At 40.1% G+C, this 23,120-nt stretch overlaps 2 protein-coding genes across 4 annotated transcripts; one reads left to right on the top strand and one right to left on the bottom strand.

Annotated features, from left to right (window-relative positions):
• Positions 1-649: 649 nt before the first annotated feature.
• On the top strand, positions 650-16,299 carry tut4 (terminal uridylyl transferase 4). 2 transcript variants are annotated; one of them, XM_044017466.1, is made up of 29 exons: positions 650-1,207; positions 1,291-1,442; positions 2,153-2,266; positions 2,351-2,528; positions 2,740-2,828; positions 2,924-2,975; positions 3,257-3,326; positions 3,549-3,675; positions 3,862-3,981; positions 5,293-5,487; positions 5,620-5,794; positions 5,881-6,407; positions 6,860-7,010; positions 8,122-8,208; positions 8,699-8,802; positions 8,906-8,963; positions 9,067-9,170; positions 9,258-9,347; positions 9,853-9,966; positions 10,052-10,129; positions 10,291-10,468; positions 10,551-10,598; positions 11,681-11,763; positions 11,887-12,002; positions 12,809-12,963; positions 13,108-13,205; positions 13,920-14,487; positions 15,576-15,746; positions 15,830-16,299. In XM_044017466.1, the coding sequence occupies exons 1-29, from the start codon at positions 727-729 to the stop codon at positions 15,919-15,921; spliced, it is 4,575 nt and encodes a 1,524-aa protein (XP_043873401.1). In that variant the 5' UTR covers positions 650-726; the 3' UTR covers positions 15,922-16,299. The 2 variants fall into 2 exon arrangements, with proteins under 2 accessions (XP_043873401.1, XP_043873400.1); XM_044017465.1 differs by having other exon boundaries at positions 2,150-2,266.
• A 533-nt stretch (positions 16,300-16,832) lies between these two features.
• On the bottom strand, positions 16,833-22,873 carry LOC122762283 (uncharacterized protein C1orf87). Of its 2 annotated transcripts, XM_044017464.1 has the most exons (6): positions 22,807-22,873; positions 22,549-22,676; positions 20,806-20,959; positions 19,565-19,678; positions 18,893-19,138; positions 16,833-18,074 (listed from the first exon to the last, which is right to left on the bottom strand). In XM_044017464.1, the coding sequence occupies exons 2-6, from the start codon at positions 22,647-22,649 to the stop codon at positions 18,009-18,011; spliced, it is 681 nt and encodes a 226-aa protein (XP_043873399.1). In that variant the 5' UTR covers positions 22,650-22,676; positions 22,807-22,873; the 3' UTR covers positions 16,833-18,008. The 2 variants fall into 2 exon arrangements, with proteins under 2 accessions (XP_043873399.1, XP_043873397.1); XM_044017462.1 differs by lacking the exon at positions 22,807-22,873 and having other exon boundaries at positions 22,549-22,751.
• Positions 22,874-23,120: the final 247 nt, after the last annotated feature.

Below are 23,120 nucleotides of genomic sequence, written 5' to 3'. Positions count from 1 at the left end.
TCATGATTCTGAGCAGACCTTTGAAAAATACGTGTTTACCCACAGTAACTTTTTAAAGGTCTCCATTTTGCCCCTCCTGAAAAAAATACAAGCCTGGAATTTTCAAAGCAGTGGAAAGCTCCCGGTAAATTTCCAGAAACCTTCTATGGGACCATTGGTTTGTGAATTTGGAAATGCAAATTATGGGAATTTACTGGAGAATTTGGATAATTTAAAGAAACTGTGTCATATAGAAATATTAACATTTTGTTTTGTCATAAGCAGACATGCATGCGAAATGATACTATCAAAATAAAACATGGACACAGATTCATTTGTATATAAATATACTGTAGTTGACTGTGTTTGTATCACTTTTGATTTTTTTAGCCAAGATTATGGTACAATATATTATTTACGAACTGTATTTAAGTTCCCAACCTTCAATTTTGAAAACCCGTTTATTCCCATTAATATCCATGGAAAGTTTCCAATTCTTGCAACTCCATGACTTTTTGCTACTGGGTTAAATTTTTTTTGCTTTTTTGTTGTAAAATGTTTATCTAAGCTTTGTTATCTTTACCTGAATTGGTAAATCCTGAATTGGACAAGACTTTTCTAGTGCACTCTTGCTCCTTAAACTGATAGTTACGATTTCTTTTAATCAGATTTCCGGTGGCCTGCCTGCCTTGTGGTCCTCAGTGTGGTGTTGACTCCACCAGGGATAACAGCAGCAGGACAGGAGGAATGGATGTGTCCAAAAGTGCAGTAAAATCTGTCAAACTGTCTCAGCCAAGAGGAGCTAAAGCGCCGTCCAACGAGAAGTCAAAGAAAGACCCACCTTTGCAGAGAGAGGGCAACAAACCTGCACCTCGCAGCAAAGAAAACCCCATTGCAAGAGATGACCATAATATAGGCAGCCAAGGGACCCGTGGGCAAGGCAAGACTTCCACAGACAATCCCCAGGAAAAGAGAAGAGGACGTTCCTCAAGGCTGACGAGACTGACTGGAAGAACAAGTTCTGGTGAGAGAGGCAAAGGTAAAGTGGTGAGCTCACAACAGCAGCTGACGGCGCCAGCTCCCAGCCAGAGGGCTGCTCTGTCTGCAGACAGCAGCCCCTCAGCACACAGAGAGACCACCTCTCCTGTCTTGCTCGGTACACTCGAGAAGGGCGTCGCAGAGCACGTCAAGAGCTCCGTAGCAGCACCTGCAAAGGAAAAGTTCCATGGTAGGTTTACACTATGTTTCCTGACATGCTTTGTTGTCACCAAATGTATCTCTTGCTACACTGCCTTTTTTTTTCTGTTGTAGGGTTGACAGCTGCAGCCCTGATGCATCAGTTTCTTGAAGAGGGCCCAGAGGTGAGACCCACTGTAGGGGGCGGACCACTCACAGAGCAGCAACTGGGCCTCCGACAAGCAGAGGAGCGTCTCTACAGAGATTACATCCACCGACTGCTGAAGGTAGTAGTATTAAACTAGGTCCGTGTACCATTCGTTCTTTTTAATTTCAATTAAGAAAAACATTAAAAAGGGAAAACAGTTTGTTATTTCATTATTCTGTTTTAGTGGCAAACAAAAAAAACAGATTTCCAATATTTAATTCAAGGTTCATTTCAAATATACAACAATCAAAAAACAGTCTCGCTGCCTATTTTGATTTTGATATGTTTGAAATTCAAAAGAACTAATGGTACACGGACCCTAATAGTCAAGTCAATTTTTTTATATATAGCCCAACATCACAAACACAGTTTGGCTCAAAAGGTTTTACAGTCTTTACGGCAAGTGATAACCTCTATCTTTAGACCCTTACATCAAGTGTGGAAAAACCCCTTCAACAGTGTTGGTCAATAAAAGTGATGGAATGTTTTTTCAGGTGTTTCAGGTTTATCTCATATTTAAGTCATTATCTTTGCAGTTAGGTAAAATTTTAAACATATATTATGATACATTATTTTAATCCCAGCCTGTCTGTTATTTCCCTGGCACTCTATGTCCCAGGCAGTCATCATTACTCTCTATACAAGAGATTTGTTTCTTTTATCTCTATCTTTCATGAGCAGGTGGGCTTAATGGATGTGACTTGAATCTAGGACAAAATACAAAAAAACTGCAAGAGACCACAGTACATCAACTGATTGCCTTTGCCTTTTCCCCTATTTTCACAGCAGTCCCCCGAGTATCCAAACTATCAGTACTTATGCAAGCTCTGTTCTGTGCACATTGAGAACATTCAAGGAGCACATAAACACATCAAGGAGAAAAGACACAAGAAGAATATAATGGTACGTGGATTTTAAACACTGTGTTGTCCATCTCAAATATTGCACTTCTATATTCTATGTTTTACATATTCCACTTGTACACAGGAAAAACAGGAGGAGAATGAGCTGCGTGCGCTGCCTCCCCCGTCCGCCTCCCAGCTCAGGGCCGTGGACGCAGCCATTGTAGAAACAGCCCGACAACACGGGATCTCAGAGGAGGACTTTGAAGAGCGGAAGGCCGTAGTCGCCAAGATGGAGGAGATCATTAAGAAGCAACTCTCAGGTTGTGTGCACTGGTGTCATTCTGCCTCATCCATGTTTTCTTCAATAACGAAATGTCTTATTTTAAATGTTCTGGAAAAATGACCTCGCTTATCCACAGTGTTTAGTTTTCTTCTGTAAAGTACAGTTGGATGTTTGCAGTCTTTATGATTTCCAAAAAAAATGCATATACAGCACACATTTCTGAAATGTTTTTTTGTTTTGTTTTCCAGGTTGTGCTCTTAGGATGTATGGCTCATGCCTCACCCGATTTGCCTTCAAGACAAGTGATATCAACATCGATGTCACCCACCCTTCTTCAGTAAGTCAGAGTTAGTGGCTTTACTAACTATTTTGATTGTATTTGGATTCTATGCTTGATTAGCTCATTTTATCTCATTGCTTTTATCTATTCAGATGACACAACCCGAGGTCTTAATTCAAGTGCTGGAAATTCTCAAAAACAGCTGTAAGTGCATTTAAAAATTTGCCCCAATGCAGACATAACAGACCCTTGAAGCTCTTTTGCTTTTCTTTGTCTGTTTATGTGTCTGATGGCATTTTCATACTAGACTCAATGGGAAAACTTTTAAGATGCACATTGCTTGGAAATGTATGATCTGTGCTCATTCAATCACCAGATGATTGATTGACGTTTGGATTTGTAATGTCTCTGTCACTCTCTGTTGATGTGCAGTGAAATTCTGGTTTTCAATTTTAGTCCCCTTATTTTTTTCATCTCATCTTTAGCCGAATTCTCTGATGTTGAGTCAGATTTTCACGCCAAAGTTCCTGCTGTGTTTTGTCGAGATGTTGGCAGGTGAGTGTTGGTTCAAATGCATTAGTGTGATGTTTTAATGAGTTATTTGTCATACACGCCCTAACTTTTAAAAGATTAGAGTAGCTATTAAGTTATTGTAGAATTATTTATCAACAAAAAAATTCTGACTGTGGTCCCGTTAAAACTTTTTTAGACACTGTTCAGACTATTCTGTTATCTTCCGATTCATTGCTGTATTTCTTCACTTCATTGTCTGCACAGGGGCCTCATGTGTAAAGTGAGTGCAGGTAATGATGTTGCTTGTCTCACCACCAATCACCTGTCAGCCCTGGCTAGACTGGAGCCCAGATTAGTCCCTCTGGTGCTGGCGTTTCGCTACTGGGCAAGGGTAAGCACAACTGACTGCCTTGAGCTGATTTCAGCAGATACTGCAATTTTTTTCTTTTTACAAAAACTGGGGCCTGTCCAATTGTGCTCACAGTTTTATGAACCATGTTTGTTTTATACCAGTTTTGCCTCTGATTGTATTTATTTTTAAGCAAACTATGTACTAAATGCACTTTTTTCTCCACAGCTGTGTCACATTGACTGCCAGGCTGAGGGTGGCATCCCCTCATACTCCTTGGCCCTCATGGTTATCTTCTTCCTGCAGCAGAGGAAGGAGCCTATCCTCCCTGTCTACTTCGGCCGTTGGGTAGGTGAAGTGTCACATTGTTCGGGCCTGTTGTTTTGAAAGTGTAGCTGAAAGTGATATTTCTGTCTTTGCTGACAGTATAATGATAACATGAAACGAGGCAGATGACATAAAAAGCAAGTTCTGACCTTGATTCAAACCAGGGGCGTTTTGGTTCAACCCCTTTTTGTTATGAATTTTCTCTACACATGACGAACCAAGACTTGTTTTATAATATCAACTGTTCACTTTTTTAAGGCTACACCTATTACTTTTAGTGTTAGTCATGAGGCTGTGAGAACAAGTTGTCCACAGGCAAAAACACAAAGGACAAAAGAAGATTCAAGGTTTACTCATATCTTATAATTCTTTGCCTTAAATGAATTATTCTTAATAATATTGTGTTGATAAAATACTTGAAAATCCTAACATTACTAATTTTCATCACCATCCTACCTCCTCATTATTTGTGCATTATCCAGTTCTTTTAAAATGAAAAGTCATCTTTATAAAAGAGGGTTACCCTCATCATAAAATGTATAGACAATTCATAACGGTTTTCATAAAATAAAAGTAAAGTGTCACAGACTGGTGTAAATTATTAAACTGCCTGCCCCTCCTCCTTTTTTCACTTTTGTCACTGTCTGTTTTTGACGTGACTGCGTTCATTTCTGTGTCATACATTTCAATTCAAGCTTAACTGATTTGGCACTGCTCTAATAATTAATCAAGATGTAGAATTTATAGATTTAAGATACAAAATGATCCATTTAATTTGGATTCCATTTGTCTTTTCTGCCAACAGATGTTTAGAAACTGTTTTTGTGTGGGTGAGATATTTCCACCTTGGTTTTGGGTATAAATTCCACATTTCCAGATTATTATTTTTTTTAATTCACTTCCGTCCTGTTTTAAAAGCATTTTCCCTATTTGGAGTACACAGAGGGTGTGTGCAGTCGTATCATCCCATAAACCACTTGACTGTTTGATGGAACACTTTGATGGGCAATTATCAGTCTATTATGTCACGAAATGTCCTATGAGTGTATCGTCACATGTATTGGAGGAGAGCTGCAGTGGTTTTTCCCCACCTTGCAGCTCTTAACCTGATGACAGTGAGGTGTTTTTCATACAGAGGCTTACAACAACACACCCTTTCATCAATCTTTTTTTTTTGCTTTGAGCTACACCAGCAGACTAAACCCTTAACACTGCCTCATACTTTGATGATTATTTAATTCTACATGTCTATGACAGGCTTTTCTGATTGCATAGCAGAGAGAAGAAGACGTAGATTCATTTGCTTTCTTTGACTCGCTTCTCCTCTCTTAGATTGGTGGCTTTGATGTGAAGCGTGTGGATGAGTATCATCTAACTGGAATTTCCTTGGACATATTTGTGCGCTGGGAGCACAGACCCCCAAGTTCCACAGAGGGACGAGGGGAAAACCGAAGTGAGACCAGAGGGGAATGCAGATCCAAACCTGAGCAGAATAAACCTGATGATAATCATTGCACAGAGGGCATTGTGAGTCATATTGCAGCACCTGTTCATATCAGTATGATAGGTTAGATTGTCTCAAATTCAGGTTTCACATAATTCTTTAAAGAGCTGTGTTGATTATTCTTGCTTTTAACTGAATATTGCTTTCTCATGAAGACCCGCTTAACATTGAATCTGGGCAAAGATGTGACGCTGGGGCAGTTGTGGTTGGAGATGTTGCGTTTCTACACACTGGAGTTTGCTCTTGAAGAATATATCATCAGCATCCGCTTAAAGACACTCCTCTCTCGGGAAGTGAAGAACTGGCCTCGTCGTAGGCTTGCTATTGAAGGTTAGAGACCTCTCTCAAAATATATTGTCATATTTTTTCCTCTCAAGGGAAGAAAAAGTGAATTAATTTTTTTCTTTGTTTTTTAGATCCTTTTGCTTTGAAAAGGAATGTCGCACGTAGCTTGAACAGCCAAATGGTGTTTGAATACATCCAGGAGCGTTTCCGCACAGCTTACAAGTACTTTGCATGCCCCCAAAGAAGAATCTCTGGGCGCCATCTGAGAAGCAAGAAGGCAGGCAAGCAAAGTGCAAAACTGGAATGGGCCGCGAAGAAGGAGGCTGCGTTTGTGGACACAGAAGAAGGCGATGGGAAAGGCAAAAAAACTCAGAGGGCACAGCAGGGGTTCAAGGAGGACGATGAGCCTGACAGTGATGATGGAAATGGTTCAGATTCGCCCATAAAGAAGGATAGGAGGACTTTAGATGTGAGCCTCATGGATATGGTTCTTGGTGACAGGAATAAACCTGACCTCTCCCCCAATGGACTGCTGGACAGTGACAAGGAGGGGGATGAAGAGGATGAAGAGGAAACTTATGTAACAGAGAAGGATGGGAACGTTGCAGAGGAGGATCTGCACTATGTGTTTGACAAAATGATTTTCACTGGTGGGAAGGTAAATATATTGACTACCGCTCACCCTCAATGTAGAGTCAGGGTTAATACTGTGTATTTAATACTATTTTACATTGCATACTCTCTGTTAATGATTGAGCTAATGTGAAAAACAAAAGTCAATTTCAAGCCTTTCCACTTCTGTAGCTGCAGTTTAGAAGATGCATCATCTCACCCTTCAGCAGCACTGATGGGTTCATATCATGTAGGTGAGGCATTTAAATTTTGGGAGGGTCCCATGATTATACATGAACCCCATTTTGACATGACACGTTGGCTTCAGTTGTTGATAGAGAGACCTAATGTTCTAATCGTCAAACAATTCAAAACACAGAAGTCTTTTGTCATAGTGTTGCCAGTGGTTGCACTATTTTGAATTTTCTTTTAATGCATCCAATTAAGGTTTCCATGTCAAGTTGTTAATTTAATACCCAGATTTATTTCCTCTTCTAGCCTCCAACTGTTGTTTGCAGCATCTGCAAGCGCGATGGTCACCTAAAGGACGAGTGTCCTGAAGACTTTAAGAAGATTGAGCTGAAGCCTTTGCCACCCATGAACGACCGCTTCAGAGAAATCCTCGATGGCCTCTGCAAACTGTGTTACTGTACGTAGTTAACAGTGCAGTGATTTAAACATACATGACCAATGTTTAGTACAAAATGCGACGGGACATTCAACCAGAGAGAGATTTAAAGGAGACAGATCATACCCTATTTCTCCAAGTTAAAATAGTTCCCAGGTGTCCTAATGAACATGTCTGTGACATGCTTTGGTCAAAATACCATAAGGATGAATCACCATAGCAGTTCAATAACCCTGCCAAAACCTCCCCTTTCAGAACACTCGGTTTTGTGCCTGGTCCCTTTATATGCAAATGAGATACAGGCAAACACACACCCACTTCTTCCAGGGGGTTTCTGTCCTTTTTACTGCGCTCACTCAGCTCCTGTTACTTCCGCTCCATTCCTCTCCCCCTCCCTCCACTAGTTCTCTGACGATATCAACATGGCAGTGTGCGCGGAAAACAGTGAGAGTGCCGTCACAGGAAGAGACGTCCAACACAAGGATCAAGCCGAACAGTGCCGAACTGTAAATCAGTTAAAAAGACTTAGGGACAGCACCAGTGATCGCCACCACTGATCGCCACCGGCGAGCTGCATAAACTGCCGCTGTATGTGACTGTATCAGACTGAGTCTGTGCTCCGGTCATGGAGGATGTACTGAACAAATATTTTTATTTGGGACGTGTCAGAATGGTCAGTTATGAGCTCTATTTGACCTTTTCTTAAAAATGTGTGTGTTTGTACGTCAGTGAAATACGGTCGGTGACTAAATACGGCGACCGCTGGCCCCAGTCTGATGTGAAGTGGTGCGAGCACACGTTTGCTGACTTTATCCGGCACATTATCTTCACATGTAAAATCCTCTGAGGCTGGAAGTTTGTGTAAAACACCTCCATTTGGCCTCCAGAGTCCCAAATTAAATAAATTAAAATGATTAAATAAATTAAAATGATTAAAAAGTAGATTAAGCATAATATGTCCCCTTTAAAGAAAGTTGCAAACAGTGAACTGCTGTTTTTAATTCACTATTACCGAGTGCAAGAAAGTCCAAAAAAAAACCCTCTCACATTTCTGAACTTAAAATGAAAAAAACACCTTCATTTGACTTAGATTCCTTGTGGTGGCTCTGTCTAACTGAATGTTTGCTCTTAGATGAATTGTCACCGTCACCTGTTGAGCAGCAGAAGAGGGAGCAGATCCTTGTAGGCCTGGAGAGGTTTATAAGAAAGGAGTACAATGGTGAGCACTAAGCACCAATTACTACACACATCATATTTGCTAGAACCTTTAGTTTTTTCTCTATTTAAGAGGCAATGAGGGCTTTTTCTATCTGCAATAAGGTTTCTTATTTTAGTGGCAAAACTTCCTGTTTTCTCCTTTTTGTTTGCCTTTTAATGCTCCTTTCATTTTGTCAGCAGTTAAATAGACATCATTCATTCCCCTGTAAGGCAATTAGTGTATAGCTTATCATGAGTGAACATGAGTGAAAAGGAAAGCAGAAGTGATCTGAAGCAAATAGAAACAAGGCAATCGGAGATGGCAGACTTCCCCCCCATTCGCACCCTAACCCTCTGTCGGCCTCTGTTCTGTCATATTGGCAAGTGTGGAAACACAAACAGACAGACAGACACACAGAGCCACTAAAAACAACACTTCACTTCCACTCCGTGAGGTGAAGTAATTAGAAGCAGATAGAAATTAGATTCACTTCCTGTATCTGAAATTGCAGACAAAGCTCAACTCTGCCTGTTTGGGTCCTCCAAAAATGGATTTGGCTTCCGCGACAGCGACCTTGATATCTGCATGACTCTGGAGGGTCATGAGACTGCAGAGGTAGACGACTAAACACACAGAAACACTGGAATTTAACATAAAAAGATCAGAGATGTGATCAATCTGTTCTGCCATTGTTACAAATTTAAATCTATCTGAACAGAAGCTGAACTGCAAAGAGATCATTGAAGGCCTTGCAAAAGTGCTAAAGAAGCATACAGGTGGGTTAACATTTTTGCTAATCATCTCAAATAAAGAATGTCATGTCAAAGTCAAAGACAGGATCTGACAAGTTTGGGTTTCTTATTTCTCCCAACATGGCAGGTTTGAGGAACATCTTGCCTATTACAACAGCTAAAGTGCCTATTGTGAAGTTTGAACACAGACAGAGTGGTTTGGAGGGAGACATTAGTCTTTATAACACACTGGTGAGTGAACAAGGGTCTCATGCTGGTACATTACACATCTACTTAGACATGCCCTCATATGAAGAAAGTGCTGAATCATGTTTGCAGGCTCAGCACAACACCAAAATGCTGGCCACGTATGCAGCCCTGGATCCACGTGTGCAGTTCCTTGGATACACAATGAAGGTCTTTGCAAAGGTGTGTTGAACTGATACTTGCTATATATCTATATATATATCTATATCTATCAATATACTTGATTGTTTGCTTTGGACACGGTTTGTGGCTTCAGAAACATTATTATGTCCAAATTGATCATTTTCAGTTTCACAGAGTCCAGCCTCTGCATTTTAATTTCACTTTACACCTTAATCACAGCAGCTTTTCCATTTTAGTGTCATCGGTTTCCTCCAAAAGGTCTTCTCACTCTGATTAATAAATAAATAAATAACATTAGATCCCGGCCCATTTTTGTGTTGTCATGTTGCCGTTAGACTTGAATGACAAGATGTTGTGCAACAGTTTAAACCACAATTTAACAGTCATTTAAAGTCGTAAAAATAATTTAATTCAAAGAAAAACATTTAAGACTCATGCACGAGCCATTTGTACTAACATATTTGGTCTTAAGTGGTGTTTATGAGGAATTTAGAAGAAGTAATGTATTGAAGTGCCCTAACTAGCCTACTTCTGTGCCCCCAAGCGCTGCGACATTGGGGATGCATCCAGAGGAAGCTTGTCATCTTATGCCTACATCCTGATGGTGCTTTACTTCCTGCAGCAGAGGCAACCACCAGTCATCCCTGTCCTACAGGAGGTAGGAGCCTCTGATCCATCACCATTTATAAGAAATGACCAGCGTTTGCTTTCAATAAAACGATAAAATATCTTTCTTTTTTCAGATCTTTGATGGGAACACTGTTCCCCAGCGCATGGTCGATGGCTGGAATGCTTTCTTTTTTGATGATCTTCAGGATCTGGTGAGCTTATCAAAGAGGATTTTACAAAAACTCAGGTTTACACACATCAGCTTGAAATTGTAGCAGTATTATCTAAATTTAGACTTGCGGCTTGTTGAAAATACTGTAGTTTTCACTTGCAGAATTCATGTTTGTAACAAGCATGTGTTGTGGTCACACAGCGTCGGCGTCTCGCAGAGTTGCCACAAAACACAGAGTCAGTTGGGGAACTCTGGTTGGGCCTCCTGCGTTTTTATACCGAAGAGTTTGACTTCAAAGAGCATGTCATCAGCATCCGCCAAATGAAACGCCTTACCACCTTTGAGAAGCAGTGGACCAGCAAATGCATTGCTATTGAAGGTGTGCTGACATGGATGTGCTTATTGTTGCTCCTTGACATCAGGGTTTTCTTCCCTGCTCATTCATCTGTTCTTCTCCTCAGATCCTTTTGATTTAAATCATAATCTTGGTGCTGGAGTTTCTCGCAAAAGTAAGTGATTTAGCTTGTAACATTTTGCTGAAAACATTCACATACATGTACAATACACCATAGAATCTGTATTTAATAGCTCTAAAGTTCTGTATTCAGTATTTGTTTAGTGACATGGGTCCAGTCCCTTTGCTGACAGAAAATGTATGAAAAACCATTTCCAGTGTCTCACAACACTTAATCTATTCAGGAGCCAGAGCTACACAAAGAGGCAGTCCTCATCTTTCATGAGGTTAGGCTGTTTGCCTGAATAAACAAGGAGGGGAATACTAATGGCAGCCTTGGCCCAGGATTTAAGCCAAAAGACGACATTGCTGATAGGGTCTTTAGAGACTTTTGACCAATGCAGTATTTTCATTTGAGGCAAACGTCAGACACAAGTTAGAGTGATGTGATCGTGACACATGTCTGTTGCAACACATTGTGATGAAAGCATCTCAAGGTTTTGGAATGCAGCGTTGCAGTGTTTTAAGTGTCTTTTGATACTCAAACCGAAGAAGTAGGTCAAACTGGTCTTTGTCTTCTCTCAATAAGCTTTGAACCTTTATCATCCACACAAGGCTCTCTGGTGAAGAGAATGTACACATATTTTTTTCCCCACACACTCATCAAGCAGCAAAGCTGCTGTGAGAGGAATGTAGTCCTGATAACCCACCGTGTTTGTTTTTCTTAGTTTAATGTGATAATTAATTCAGTGAGGCCAGTCATCTCAGCAGGTTTTGGTTGCTTCATGACATCCGACACGACAGGACTGTGATCCCCAAACGCCTCAGTTAAAAACAACTCTGGCTTTTCATGCAATTGCAGGAGCTGCATGTGAAGCCTCCATTTGCTGCTGTTAATGTCTGAACTAAAAATGGAGTAATACAGAATTGTCAGCAACTGTGTTTGTTCCACGTATTAACCTGTTTATATAATGCAGTACACACCAGAAGTTAATTCCCATGGTTCAATTAGGCTGGTTGAATTGAAAATGTGTTACATTTGAATGAAGTGTAAGTTTTTGATTCAAATACTTTTCCTTACTGTTGAATTTAATCTAAAAGCCATTTCCCTTATACTGCTTCTTTTTCCTCCTGTAGTGACCAATTTCATCATGAAGGCTTTTATAAATGGCAGGAAATTGTTTGGAACCCCTTTCTACCCTGTCCCCGGCACTGAAGTGGTACGTCATTCATTGCACACAAAAAATGTTCCAGTGTCTGTCTGTCTGCACCTTGTCCTGAGGAAAAGGTTGGGGGTTTTTTTTGACAAAGGTGTCTGTCCTCTCTCTTGTGTTGTGCCGCAGGACTATTTCTTTGACTCAAAAGTCTTGACGGATGGCGAGTTGGCGCCTAACGACAGGTGCTGCAGGATCTGCGGGAAGATTGGACATTACATGAAGGACTGTCCAAAGAGGCGCAGGTAGTCGATTGGTGTCTGTTGGAAAACTTTTCTTCTGACAGTAGAATCTAAAAGACAGACTTACTTAGGAAAGAAATACTGAGTGAAATCATTTAAACTTTATTTAAAATGTAATGTGATAAAGTTAATGTAAAATGTATGGAAACAGGTGGTGCACATCAATCACATTAATGAGTAATCTACTTTTACCTACCTTAATGAGGTAGGTAGCAACAGAGGCATGTATGAAATTTTGTATGAGCACTTCTGAGGGCATGTAATTGTTAGTCACCACTGGATTATTTACAAGGATTGCCACATTTCTTCCACATTTCAAATGACTGAAGTTTTATTCCATCTGTTTGTAATTTATTGATTCACTCTTTCCTGCCCGTTTCTCTATATTCTTACTCATGCACACATCTGTACACAAATATACTGAAATCAAAAATACATAATGGACAGAAATGACATACGAATGGTGGGGATCACAAGTGGTAACAGGTGAGATGTGGAGCTATTATAAAACCAGGTGTGAGAGGAAAAAATATTATTATTGGATCGTTTTGGACAGAGGTTAATACCAGTTCTCAGTCGATCATTGTATCTACCAAAAGCACGGACACCACCCTCAGACCTCCCATTAATTTAGGAACATAACAAAACTTTCACTTAACAATTGACAGTGCAACTTTCTATGCGTATGGGGAAAACGGCCTTATTTGATGAGGAAGTACCACCGAATGTGTCATTGGAGCTATTCATCCCATTACATTACACCCTGAAGTTTTTTTTTTTTTTTATTATTATTAAATGGTCTTTGGCAGGATGAAGAAGAAAGAAAACGATAAAGACGATGATGTAAAAGAGGAGGAAAGAGAACCGAAGGACAGGCGGTGTTTCCAGTGTGGCGACATGGGTCATGTACGGAGGGACTGTCCGGAGTACCGCCACCTTAAACAGAGGGTCACCGGAGTCCCAGGTATTCACACATACCTCTCTCACAGAAGCATATTTTGATATATTAATTCATGTGTAAACCACCATGGCATGTAATATAAAATGCCTAATACTTTCAGCAGTAGTGCTAACATTAAGTGGCTTGTGTAAATGTGTTTTTCCCCAGCTCCTCACATGGTTCAAGCTGTGGTCAGCTCACAGTCTATCCCCATTCCTCAGGCAGCTGCAGACTGTACTGGAAGAACCAGGCAGCCTTCTGAGTGTGTGAGTACACTACACACTGGTGTATTTTTCGAATACATTTTTTTTAAATATGTTACATTATCGAAATATCTGTTCCTCAAACCGTCTGCCTTCATCCTAATTCAGAGGAAGTGAATAGGGAATTATGAATCAATAATCTTATTAATAAACATTTATTAGAGTATTTACAGATGAATGCATAACTAGCAGTGTGGTAAATATCAATCAGCTGACCATGCAGCCCATCTCTCTCTCTCTCTCCCCACTACATTTCAGACACCACGGGTCTATCTCAGTTGTTGATTTTGTCTTGAGGCACACTTTTGTTTGTGTCCTTGGTTGTAACAGAAACATGTCCCATGTCTTTTAGTAAGAGAGGTATATACATCTAGTTATGTAATTATGGATCCGCTAATACACATTTTGAAAAGTAAAATTCTGAAGCATTGAAATGCATCGTGAATCGTTTTACAACCGAATGTCAGCCCTCTGAATCGCAATCGAATTGGATCATGAGGTACCTAGAGATTCCATCCTTGTGAAGGTCATTGGAGTAAATATCAATACACCTTGTGTTTTTCATTTGTGTCATGACTAATTTGAAAACCTAATGTATATAAGTAAAAACTGTTATAAACTTGACCCACAATTACAAAATATCATTGTCTGTCCACTTAAATGAAGAAATGAACACATGATTGGATCTAATAGAGTACTCTTTCTTTCTCTTGATAGTCGGACACTCGGCAGACTCCACCCTACTCTCCACAGCCCTCCTCTCTCCCTCAGAGTTCCTCCCAATCTTCCAGCTCCCCTCAGCCCTCCCACATCAAGTCCAGTTCTGCTGGTCCCCTGAAACAGCCCACCCACCCCCAGGTCCCTCTGTCCCTCTTTAGCTTGCCTACCACCCTTCCAGGCCAGTACCATCCAGGGGCACTCAGCGCACTGGGGCTCCTGCCCTCCCACCAGCACCAGTCACATCAGTCCCAGGGGCAGCCTCATCACTCAGTCCACATCCCTTCCACCTCCTGGCCCATCCACGGACCTGTCCTCACCACATCCTCTCCCACTGCCCCCTCCCCGCCCGGCCTCAAATTCGCCCTGCGCTCCATGTCTGGGAAGGGGAGTCCCACAGGTTCAGGGGTCAACCCCAATCCCATGAACCTGAACGACCCCAGCATCATCTTCGCACAGCCGGCGGGGAGACAGTTGGGTATTGGTGGGCCAGGACGAGAAGGACACTGGCACAACCACATGGCACAACCGGGAGCACTCATGGGCAATGGCACTGTAGTCAAGTCAGGTAGTCACTGGGTGAACTTTGGTGGCACTATCTCTGTGGGATTCTGTCTGTCGCTTATATCTTTAAAGAGTAGCTTCCACTTTTTACTGTCACTTTGCTATACGATCAAATGATTCTGGTCCCAGTCCACTGTATTTCACCTGAGACATAGGACAAAATGGCATTATGGCGTTAGATGAAATAAATGATTGCATTAGTCCTGCTGAAACTGTCCTTATGACATGCATGTATGTATTTTAGTCTGCCTAAAAAGTACTCTTGTTTAAAGTCGGGCTTAAACACCCAGATAATGGGATTGGTAGCTGAAGTTCAACTGCATGTATACGTTCAGTCAGACTCGAGCTGGCCTGGGTGAGAGCTTGATGGTGCAGACATTTTCAACGTCAGACAATCATGTTCAGGAGACGTCAAAGTCATTACTGCTATTAAAATATGACTGAACTGCTGCTGCTACCCCGCCTGCTCAGTTGTATCAGTTGAAATGTGAAAGGCATCACTCTCTATGTGCAGCACTGGAATGTCGCCACAGACACGAAAACAAAACATTGCTGTACCAAGACAGTGAGTCACACACAGTTCATTTGTGTCCATTTATGAGATGTTAAGTTGCTCATTAAAGTTAATTTTAAATGTACCATTTTAAACAGTTGTCTCTCATCAAAGCTCCACCCCAAAGCAATGAAATTAGTTGTCCTGAGTGCGGTTGAACACTTCTGCTGCGGTTCCTCTGCCATTTTTGTTAGGTGGGTTAGTGACCAGTCATTCATGTGGTCTGAATGAAATTATTTTGTCATGTTTGTTCCAGTATTGAGGCTACAGGCTTCTTTATCTGTCTCTTCACTTAGACAACTTTTATTTATTTATCACAGTGTGGATACAACTAGGGAAAGAAAAAACATTGAGTTATGATGCTCACAGACAAATGGACTGATGTGGTCCAAAACAACCCTCTTAGCAAAGAAAAATTTGTTGACGTGTAGTTTGTAACCGCTCAATGAAGAAGAACACAACTGTTTATTATTGGTGATTGTAGTGACTTTTGTCTTGTGGGTGAGTCACCGAGTGTGTCTTTTGTCTTGTCTGTACAGAGTCTGGCCATCCAGCCCAGTTTGTGGGTGTGAGCACAGGCTCTCGGGTGTGGGAGCACAGTAAAGCCCCTCAGTACTCTCTGTCTCCATCCTGGCCCTACCATCTGCCCCAGAACTTCATCCAACAGGGAAATGGAGGCTACCAGTCCAACAAACCCATCATGCCCCAAGGTCAGACTTTTTCACTGTTTAAAAAAAAAATAATAATAAATTGTTCTTCACTAATACCAAGTTCTTTTGATTCTCTTAATCAGGTTCTGTGGTCAATCCAAATCCAAACTACCCTCTGGTCCCCCATCAAATCCGACATCAAGTAAATCTAAACTTCATCCAACAGAAGAAATAAACTTATATCTCCTTTAATTAGTTTAACGGTCAGTAACATAACACAGCAGAAAAAAATTGTACTCTTTGCATCATTTGATCGCAGGTATTTTTAAAATGAATTTTATCATTTTTGTACAGTTTTTATGTTTTTTTTGTCTCATTGCATTGATTTGTGATACAAATGTCAAATATTTTAATACCCCCATTTTTGAGGGGGGTCTAAAAAAAAGTGTTTTTATTTTATGTGTAAAGTGAGGAGGAAAAATGTAAACCTTTATTTTTATTAGCTGTATTCATACTTTGCTTGCTACAAGATGAAGGCTTTGAATAGACATTTGTTTTAAAAACAATCTAACATGTCACCCTAAGTATGTAGTGCCAAAGGCAGGGATAGCAAGAAAAAAGGGAAAAATCTTAAACATAAAAAGAAAAACCCTACAAAAAAAATAAAGAAAAAAGCAAACAAGTTTGTTGTGCCATGTGGATTTTTTTGTTTTGAATAAATCTTAGTGCCTGTTTTATTTACAATAATTCATTTAACAATATACTGCTGACATTACATAATAATTAGATTAAAAGTACCTTTTCACTTCACTAATTCAGCCTGACATTGTTTTGGGACTTGTTTGTATTTACAAATTCAAACCAATTAGTCATAAGGGATGTGTTGTGCTGCTGATGTGGTATTTGAAGTATATCAATAGTTTCTGTTGTGTAAACACTGCCACAAAAAAAGAGATGTGTGTCCAAACTAAAGTTTGAGCTGAATCTTGAGTTCACAGTGTTCCAGTCCAAGGCAGCAAAGAAAAGTCCAATGAGAATTCCCCATTACTAAAGTCATCAAGGCGGAGTCCACTAGTTCAAAGACCGGCTCCACTTGAAGCTTGACGTACAAAAAAGGTTTTGCATTTAACACAAATGACACCATTGTTACAATTTTAAACAGAGTTTATTTACTACGTACCAGGGACTTTGATCTAAATATGCCAAGCACGCGAATCAGGGCGTGAACGAGACAGTATTTATCTAAACCTCAAAGGTCTTATAGAGTTCTGGGTGTTGTGAAAATCCTGTCATGCAAGAGTCATAATCAAAACAATGCCATTTTTGGCAGGATGCCACACTTTCTTTCTTTCTTTTTTTTTTTTTTACATGCACAACAGACAAATATAAATACAAGGAACTACTGTATGTCAGGCAACTTGTTTCTTCAACGATCACTAGCATAGAAGACGGAGTGATGGGAACCCACTGGCAACTGATTCTGCTTGTGTACTAATCCCTTCATATCAGGTACATAATCCAACACTTATTTTGTCTATGTTGCATGCTTTTATTGCAATTTCTAATTTTAGGATGGAAAATTTCACAAAAAGTCCTGCCATCCAGAGCTCTATAAGCAGCATGTCTGTGTAAATATATAGTAAATACAACTGTCTTGGGCAGAGCGTCACTTCCTACGCAGGTTTTGCAACTAACTATTGCATATTGGATCTTTAAACCTTGATTGGTGTTTATAAAATGAAGAATCCGCTATGTTTCCACCATGTTTTTGAGCGCTTTGCTTCCTACAGGATACTCGCAACCACGTTCTACGTTCTGCAAAGCTCTGATTGGTCAATTGCTTCTCCAGCTGGCAGGAGCGCACTGAAGCTCTCACTCACAAAAGTATGACACGGGTGAATGATGACTCCAGGTCTGGAACCAGGCTGCCAAATTTCCGTTATCCATCCGCTCTGCAGACTGGCATTATAATCTGACTCCTGTCTTCATGCCACAGCTGCAGTGTACAACAGTCTCAGGTAACTGCGTTGGCAAAGTCAACGTTTACTAAAACTACTGCTGCTGTTCTTTTTCAAAGCTGCATACACACTTTGACATGTCATTCAATCAAATGTCCATAATTAAAGACACTAAACATTAAAAAGCTTCTAGTAAGCAGGTGGTCAGAACATTTTAAACCAATAAACGAAATGGGTAGACGGCTACTTCTATCACATGACCTCCCCGAGTGTGTGCTCATATTCAAGATGGGGGCAGTTGTCATCTTCACTCTCGGGAGCAGAGGAAGCTTTGTCACGAGGCCGCTCCTTTTCATGTCGCACTCTACCTCGCTCTCTCCGTGGAGAATGCAGAGGCTTCGAGGAACTGTAAGAGTTTTCGGTAATAGATCTGCAACAACACACAGGGCAGCACAAAGAGGTGTAACTGTGGGATGAATGCCATTAGTAATTAGATGTGATTGTCCTTACGGTCAGCATAGTCATCAATACCTTATACCAAATGATTATGGAAAGCACTAACAAAGAGTGCTCAAGTGGAGTTCCTAATCAGAATTCTGGATGGTGGTTGTTGCTGTTAAGATGGTTTAAATGCGTAGGTGACTGATGGATTTAGTACAACTATGTAATATGTACAGTAGGTGTTGTATATGTCTGGGACAGTGGTTCATGATGACTGTGTCAAAACACATTCTAATGTTTGTCTTTTTATTATTTGCAATGCTGGATTCAGGATTTAGCTGGTACATGGCATTTCTCTCTTACTTTTAAGTGTGAACATCACAAAATAAACATAAGGTCTAAAGAAGCAGATTAAAATGAAGGTCAAACTCTGGCTCCTCTCCTTTCTAGTTCCTTTCCTATATTGTTGTTTCCTTGCTCCTCTCTTTTTTTCACATTTCAGAGTATTTCAATTGTACTTTCTATTTTGAGTGCATTTCAGGAGAAAATGATGTATTTTTCACTCCCCTACATTTGACAGGTGTTGTAATGATTGATTTGCTGATCATTGCTAATTATTGAACATGTGAAATATACACTGCATTGTTCATAAAGTTAATTTTACCACAGCATGACTAATATGTAAGTATATCAATCTACTGTATATCAATCTATTGCCTGTGTAACTGGTTTGTTTACTTTAAATTAATAAATTTTAGAGCCCCACACTATTCCCTCACAAACAAAAGTATTTGTTGCTTTACTCACCAGAACGGGGTCGTTTATGTCAGAAAACTCATGGAGCAGCAGAGAAAACGTTGGTAATTTCAGTGGAACGTCATGTTTCAGAAACAGGTGAGTGATCTGGGATCGGTGGACTGTCCCACTGGAGGACGGATCCAGAGCTGCCATTTCGTCCTCTGCTGACCTCAGAGAGGAAATCTGCCAGTCACACAGTTCCTCTCTGACTGCAGAGGAAAGCTCGCACCTCTCTGTGTCCTCGAGTGATTCTCGCTGAGAGAAAGACCAGAGAAAAGTAGTTCTGTGTGAGGTCACGGCTGAGTTTTGCATAACATTAATCCCTAGCATGCTTTATCAAACCATATTCCTCAAACTTAATTTGGTTTTAATGTTCATTTTAAAAACCTTTGGTCTTAAAAATCAAAGAATTCTTGGAGGTCAAATCAAAGTATTTCAGGGAGTGTGAGGTTATATGGAAGGGTGAATGTATTTGTATTCATCTAAACTACTGATGCTAATTTTTTATTTTTTAATTAAATGTTTCCCCTCAAAAATCTGAACTACTGCATTAAGTTTTTGACCTTCAGGAAAGCCAGAGTCTGCGCTCATGGAAAGCTTTGTCTTGTTATACATGAATATTGTACAGGGTGATGTCTTTTTTATGTGTGTATCATATAAGTATATGTATATAAGTTTTACTGTTGTCTCCAGCACTGCAGTTGCTCTGCGTCCAGTGATGTGTGGAGTCCTCGGATGGATGTAGGACCTGGAGCGATCACCAGAGGGTGCTGTCACACACAGCCTGTCAGGAACCTGCAGAGAAACATGAAGCACACAGGATCAACGTCAGGTACACAGTAAAGGACCAGAGCTGTGCAGTGGTGAGTGCCTGGTAAATATGTTCTTTTGTACTGAACTCTGTCATAAATGACATATATCAAAAGTGATCTTCTCTTCAGCCCTGATTAAAAATTCCATTTATGTATTTATTTTCTGTGTTTTAACTGTTTAAATGATTCCATTCTATATTGTTCATATTTAAAAGCTCAAAAAAACTATTATTTTCCCATACTTTATATGACAGAAAAATGCACATCAAAATACTGAAAGTAAAAGTACTCATCATCATATTTTAAAAGCACTTAACAGACAAAAAGTTAATTAAAAAGAAAAAAAAAGAGAAAGATTTGGAGACCATCAAACAGAGACAGATAACAGAGATTCTGATATGTTTTAAAATACACTCCATATGTGATCTCAATACATTTACTACAACTGATGTAGCATTAGAGAATTATTCTGTTTATTCACCATATTTATTTTTAGGTTGTCAACATTCCCCCACCTCGGGATCTGAGCTTGAGTCTTAAATGAAATAATTTATGATGGTTTTCTGTCAAACCTTACATTACAGTAAACATAAAAACTGTGGTAACAATTTGTAATATTAAGGTAACACTGTCTTATTTCTATAGTTCCCAAGTAATAACCTTTTAATAGCTATGGAAAATGTGTGAGGGAGTATGAATTTGAACTATTATTATGAAATATGTTGTTTTTTTTAATATATATATATATAAAGGTATTACACTAATTGTAGTCTAAATGACACTTTAAATTACTTTAAAATTATGTCATTATTACTAATATTGTTAGAAATTGTGTTAGAAAAAGATGGCACTAGCATATTACCTCCCTCTTTCACCATTTCTACTATGTAAGTACTGTAATATAATGCAAATTCTTACCCTTGTTTTTTCTTTATCTTTACAAATATTACATTTTCTTAATTAAGTAGCAAAGAATGTAAATATTAAATGTGCATGTTTGCTGTACAGTGCCGTAAACACCCTCTCATTTTGTTTTGTACATTTCTACACTCTACACATTATTCTGTATTCCTCCTTGTGTCTATCAGTAAACTATTACACACACTTCACCTGGTTAATTCCAGCCCACAGTACAGAGTCCGCTCTGTTGTGCAGCCGTGGGTGAGACACAGACTCAATCCCGTCTTGTTTTTCAGGAGGTTTCTCAGAATCCTCACGTGAACCCTGCGCTGCTGCTGTTTCCTCTGGCGCGTGTTGCGTATCTCTGTAAAAACCCGAAACACATCAGATTAATTTGAGTGTTGTGATTCTCCTGCGAGTTTCACACAAGAGAGACACGTTGTGCAAAATGTCATCTGATTGCGGAGCCCATAATCTCAATAAAATCATCTGGGGAGCTTTGAAAATTCAAAACAAATAAAAACCTGTGAGAAGAAAAGAATCACCACTGTAGCCTCAGCGCCTTAAAGCAAAGATATATATAAAAAGAAATCAAACTAAATCGGTACAGAAACGGAACAAATTTTGATCATGGGATTGTGAACATGACTTTTGTTCTCATGCAGGGGTTCATCAATAGGCATGGCAAGGCAGGCAGTTGCCTGGGGTCCCAAGCTGAGAGGGTGAGGCCCTTGAAAACAGCTCATTACACAAGTGCAGAGTAAGAATCTCATCCATCCATTTTCTACCGCTTTATCCTCCACAGGAGGGTCGGGGCGGGTGCTGTGCCAATCTCAGCTGACATAGGGCGATAGGCGGTGTCACACCCTGGACAGTTCGCCTGTCCATCACAGGGCCACACATAGAGACAAACAACCATTCAATCATTCACTCTCACTCCTACGATCAGTTTAGACTGTCCACATTTTGTGAGGATCCCCTTAAATTAAATTGAGGTCGAGTGATATTAGTTTTTATATGGATGATGCTGATCTTAAGAAGTAAGGGCAACCATGTGTTATGGAACAGTCTGATAATAACACATTATACAAACAAAATAGCTTAAAGCCTCACTGTGGAACTTCTGAGTCATTTAATTTTTTTGTCAGTTTTGTTAAAGTGTTACCCGTCCAGACTGCTTCCGGTAAACATGGAGCTGTGTGGTGCAGCTGTGACGTCCAGTCATGTGACATGTTGTTTTACGTAGTGCTTGATTGGATTTGCGTTCTGCTGATGGAGCAGGCATTTTCATTATAGTATGATCATGCTTGCGAGAAGCCAAAACCATGATCGTGATTGGAACACAACTGTAAAGTCCTACTGAAAGTCCAGGTTTGTTTTTGGCCGTAGAATCCCACTTCTGAAAATGCGCCTCTTAGTGTGTTCACGCAGTGAATGTGCAGAATTTATCAAGTTTCTGTAAAACATAAATGTGTAAACTTACATAACCCTTGGCCAATTTAATAATTAGTATCATCCGCTTATTATTTCAAGAAGTGGTTAAAATTGCCTCAGTCTGTCTCTATTGGAAACTTCCTGTGGAAAACAAAACAGGAGGAGAGCAAAGGCAAGAGGAAAACAGAAATGGGGACAATAGTATTTTTAAATGAATTAGTTTAGTTTAGTTTTCACAAGTTTGAAGGTTTGTTTCCCTTTTACTCTGGGCCCTCAAAGTCCCTTAAATTATCTTTTCGAATGAATGTCAGAGTCACTAGAATAACCATTGGTACGCCTACACATTATAAACATACAATAAAAAATACATATATACAAATATACAAACATACTAGAGACAGTAATTATGAAAAAGTGAAGTAAAAATAAATACAAACATCATTTCATGGAGATTAAAGATTTAATCTCTGATGTGCAGCTCATGATATTTTGGTAATCCATCTTTTCCATCATACTCACTCTTGTCGCTCGTGGATGAACTGCTTGACATGTTTGCTGCCTATAATCTTGACGACAAGTCTCGGGATTGTGTTTGGTCCCGACGTGTTTTTCTGAGCCATGATGAAGGCGATATGATGGCAATTCCCCTGGAGACATGTGGACAACACAGAGAACACATCAATCATCTGTATCAGGAAAATCTCCTGTCCTACTTTATACATGGAGTCATCTCAGCAAACACATCACATTTCCTCTGAAGAATCATCCTTCACTTACATGCACACACTTATTCCCTCCTCCAGTTTTTACTCATTTCCATTTTTTACTTCCCCCCCCCTCCCGCAGGTCGTGCGTCTTGTGCTGTGTCTGAGGTGTCGGGCTTCCTGTTTGCGCTTTCTGCACCATGGTTACCACTCTGTTCCCGCCTCTGAGCCTGCAACGCCCGACACGCCACAGCACTCAGCCGAGGACTGGGACACGCTTCAACGCACAAACACTGGTGATTTATGGGAGTGTGTGTGTTTTACATCTGAATGTGCTGGTTTGATTACAATTAAAATGGTTGGGGGGGAGGTTGTGGAGAGAAGTGA

Source organism: Solea senegalensis, unplaced genomic scaffold (genome assembly GCF_019176455.1).
Source record: "Solea senegalensis isolate Sse05_10M unplaced genomic scaffold, IFAPA_SoseM_1 scf7180000015462, whole genome shotgun sequence".
Taxonomy (NCBI): domain Eukaryota; kingdom Metazoa; phylum Chordata; class Actinopteri; order Pleuronectiformes; family Soleidae; genus Solea; species Solea senegalensis.
Note: the sequence above shows the minus strand (reverse complement) of the source record. Positions and strands in the feature narration are given on the sequence as shown.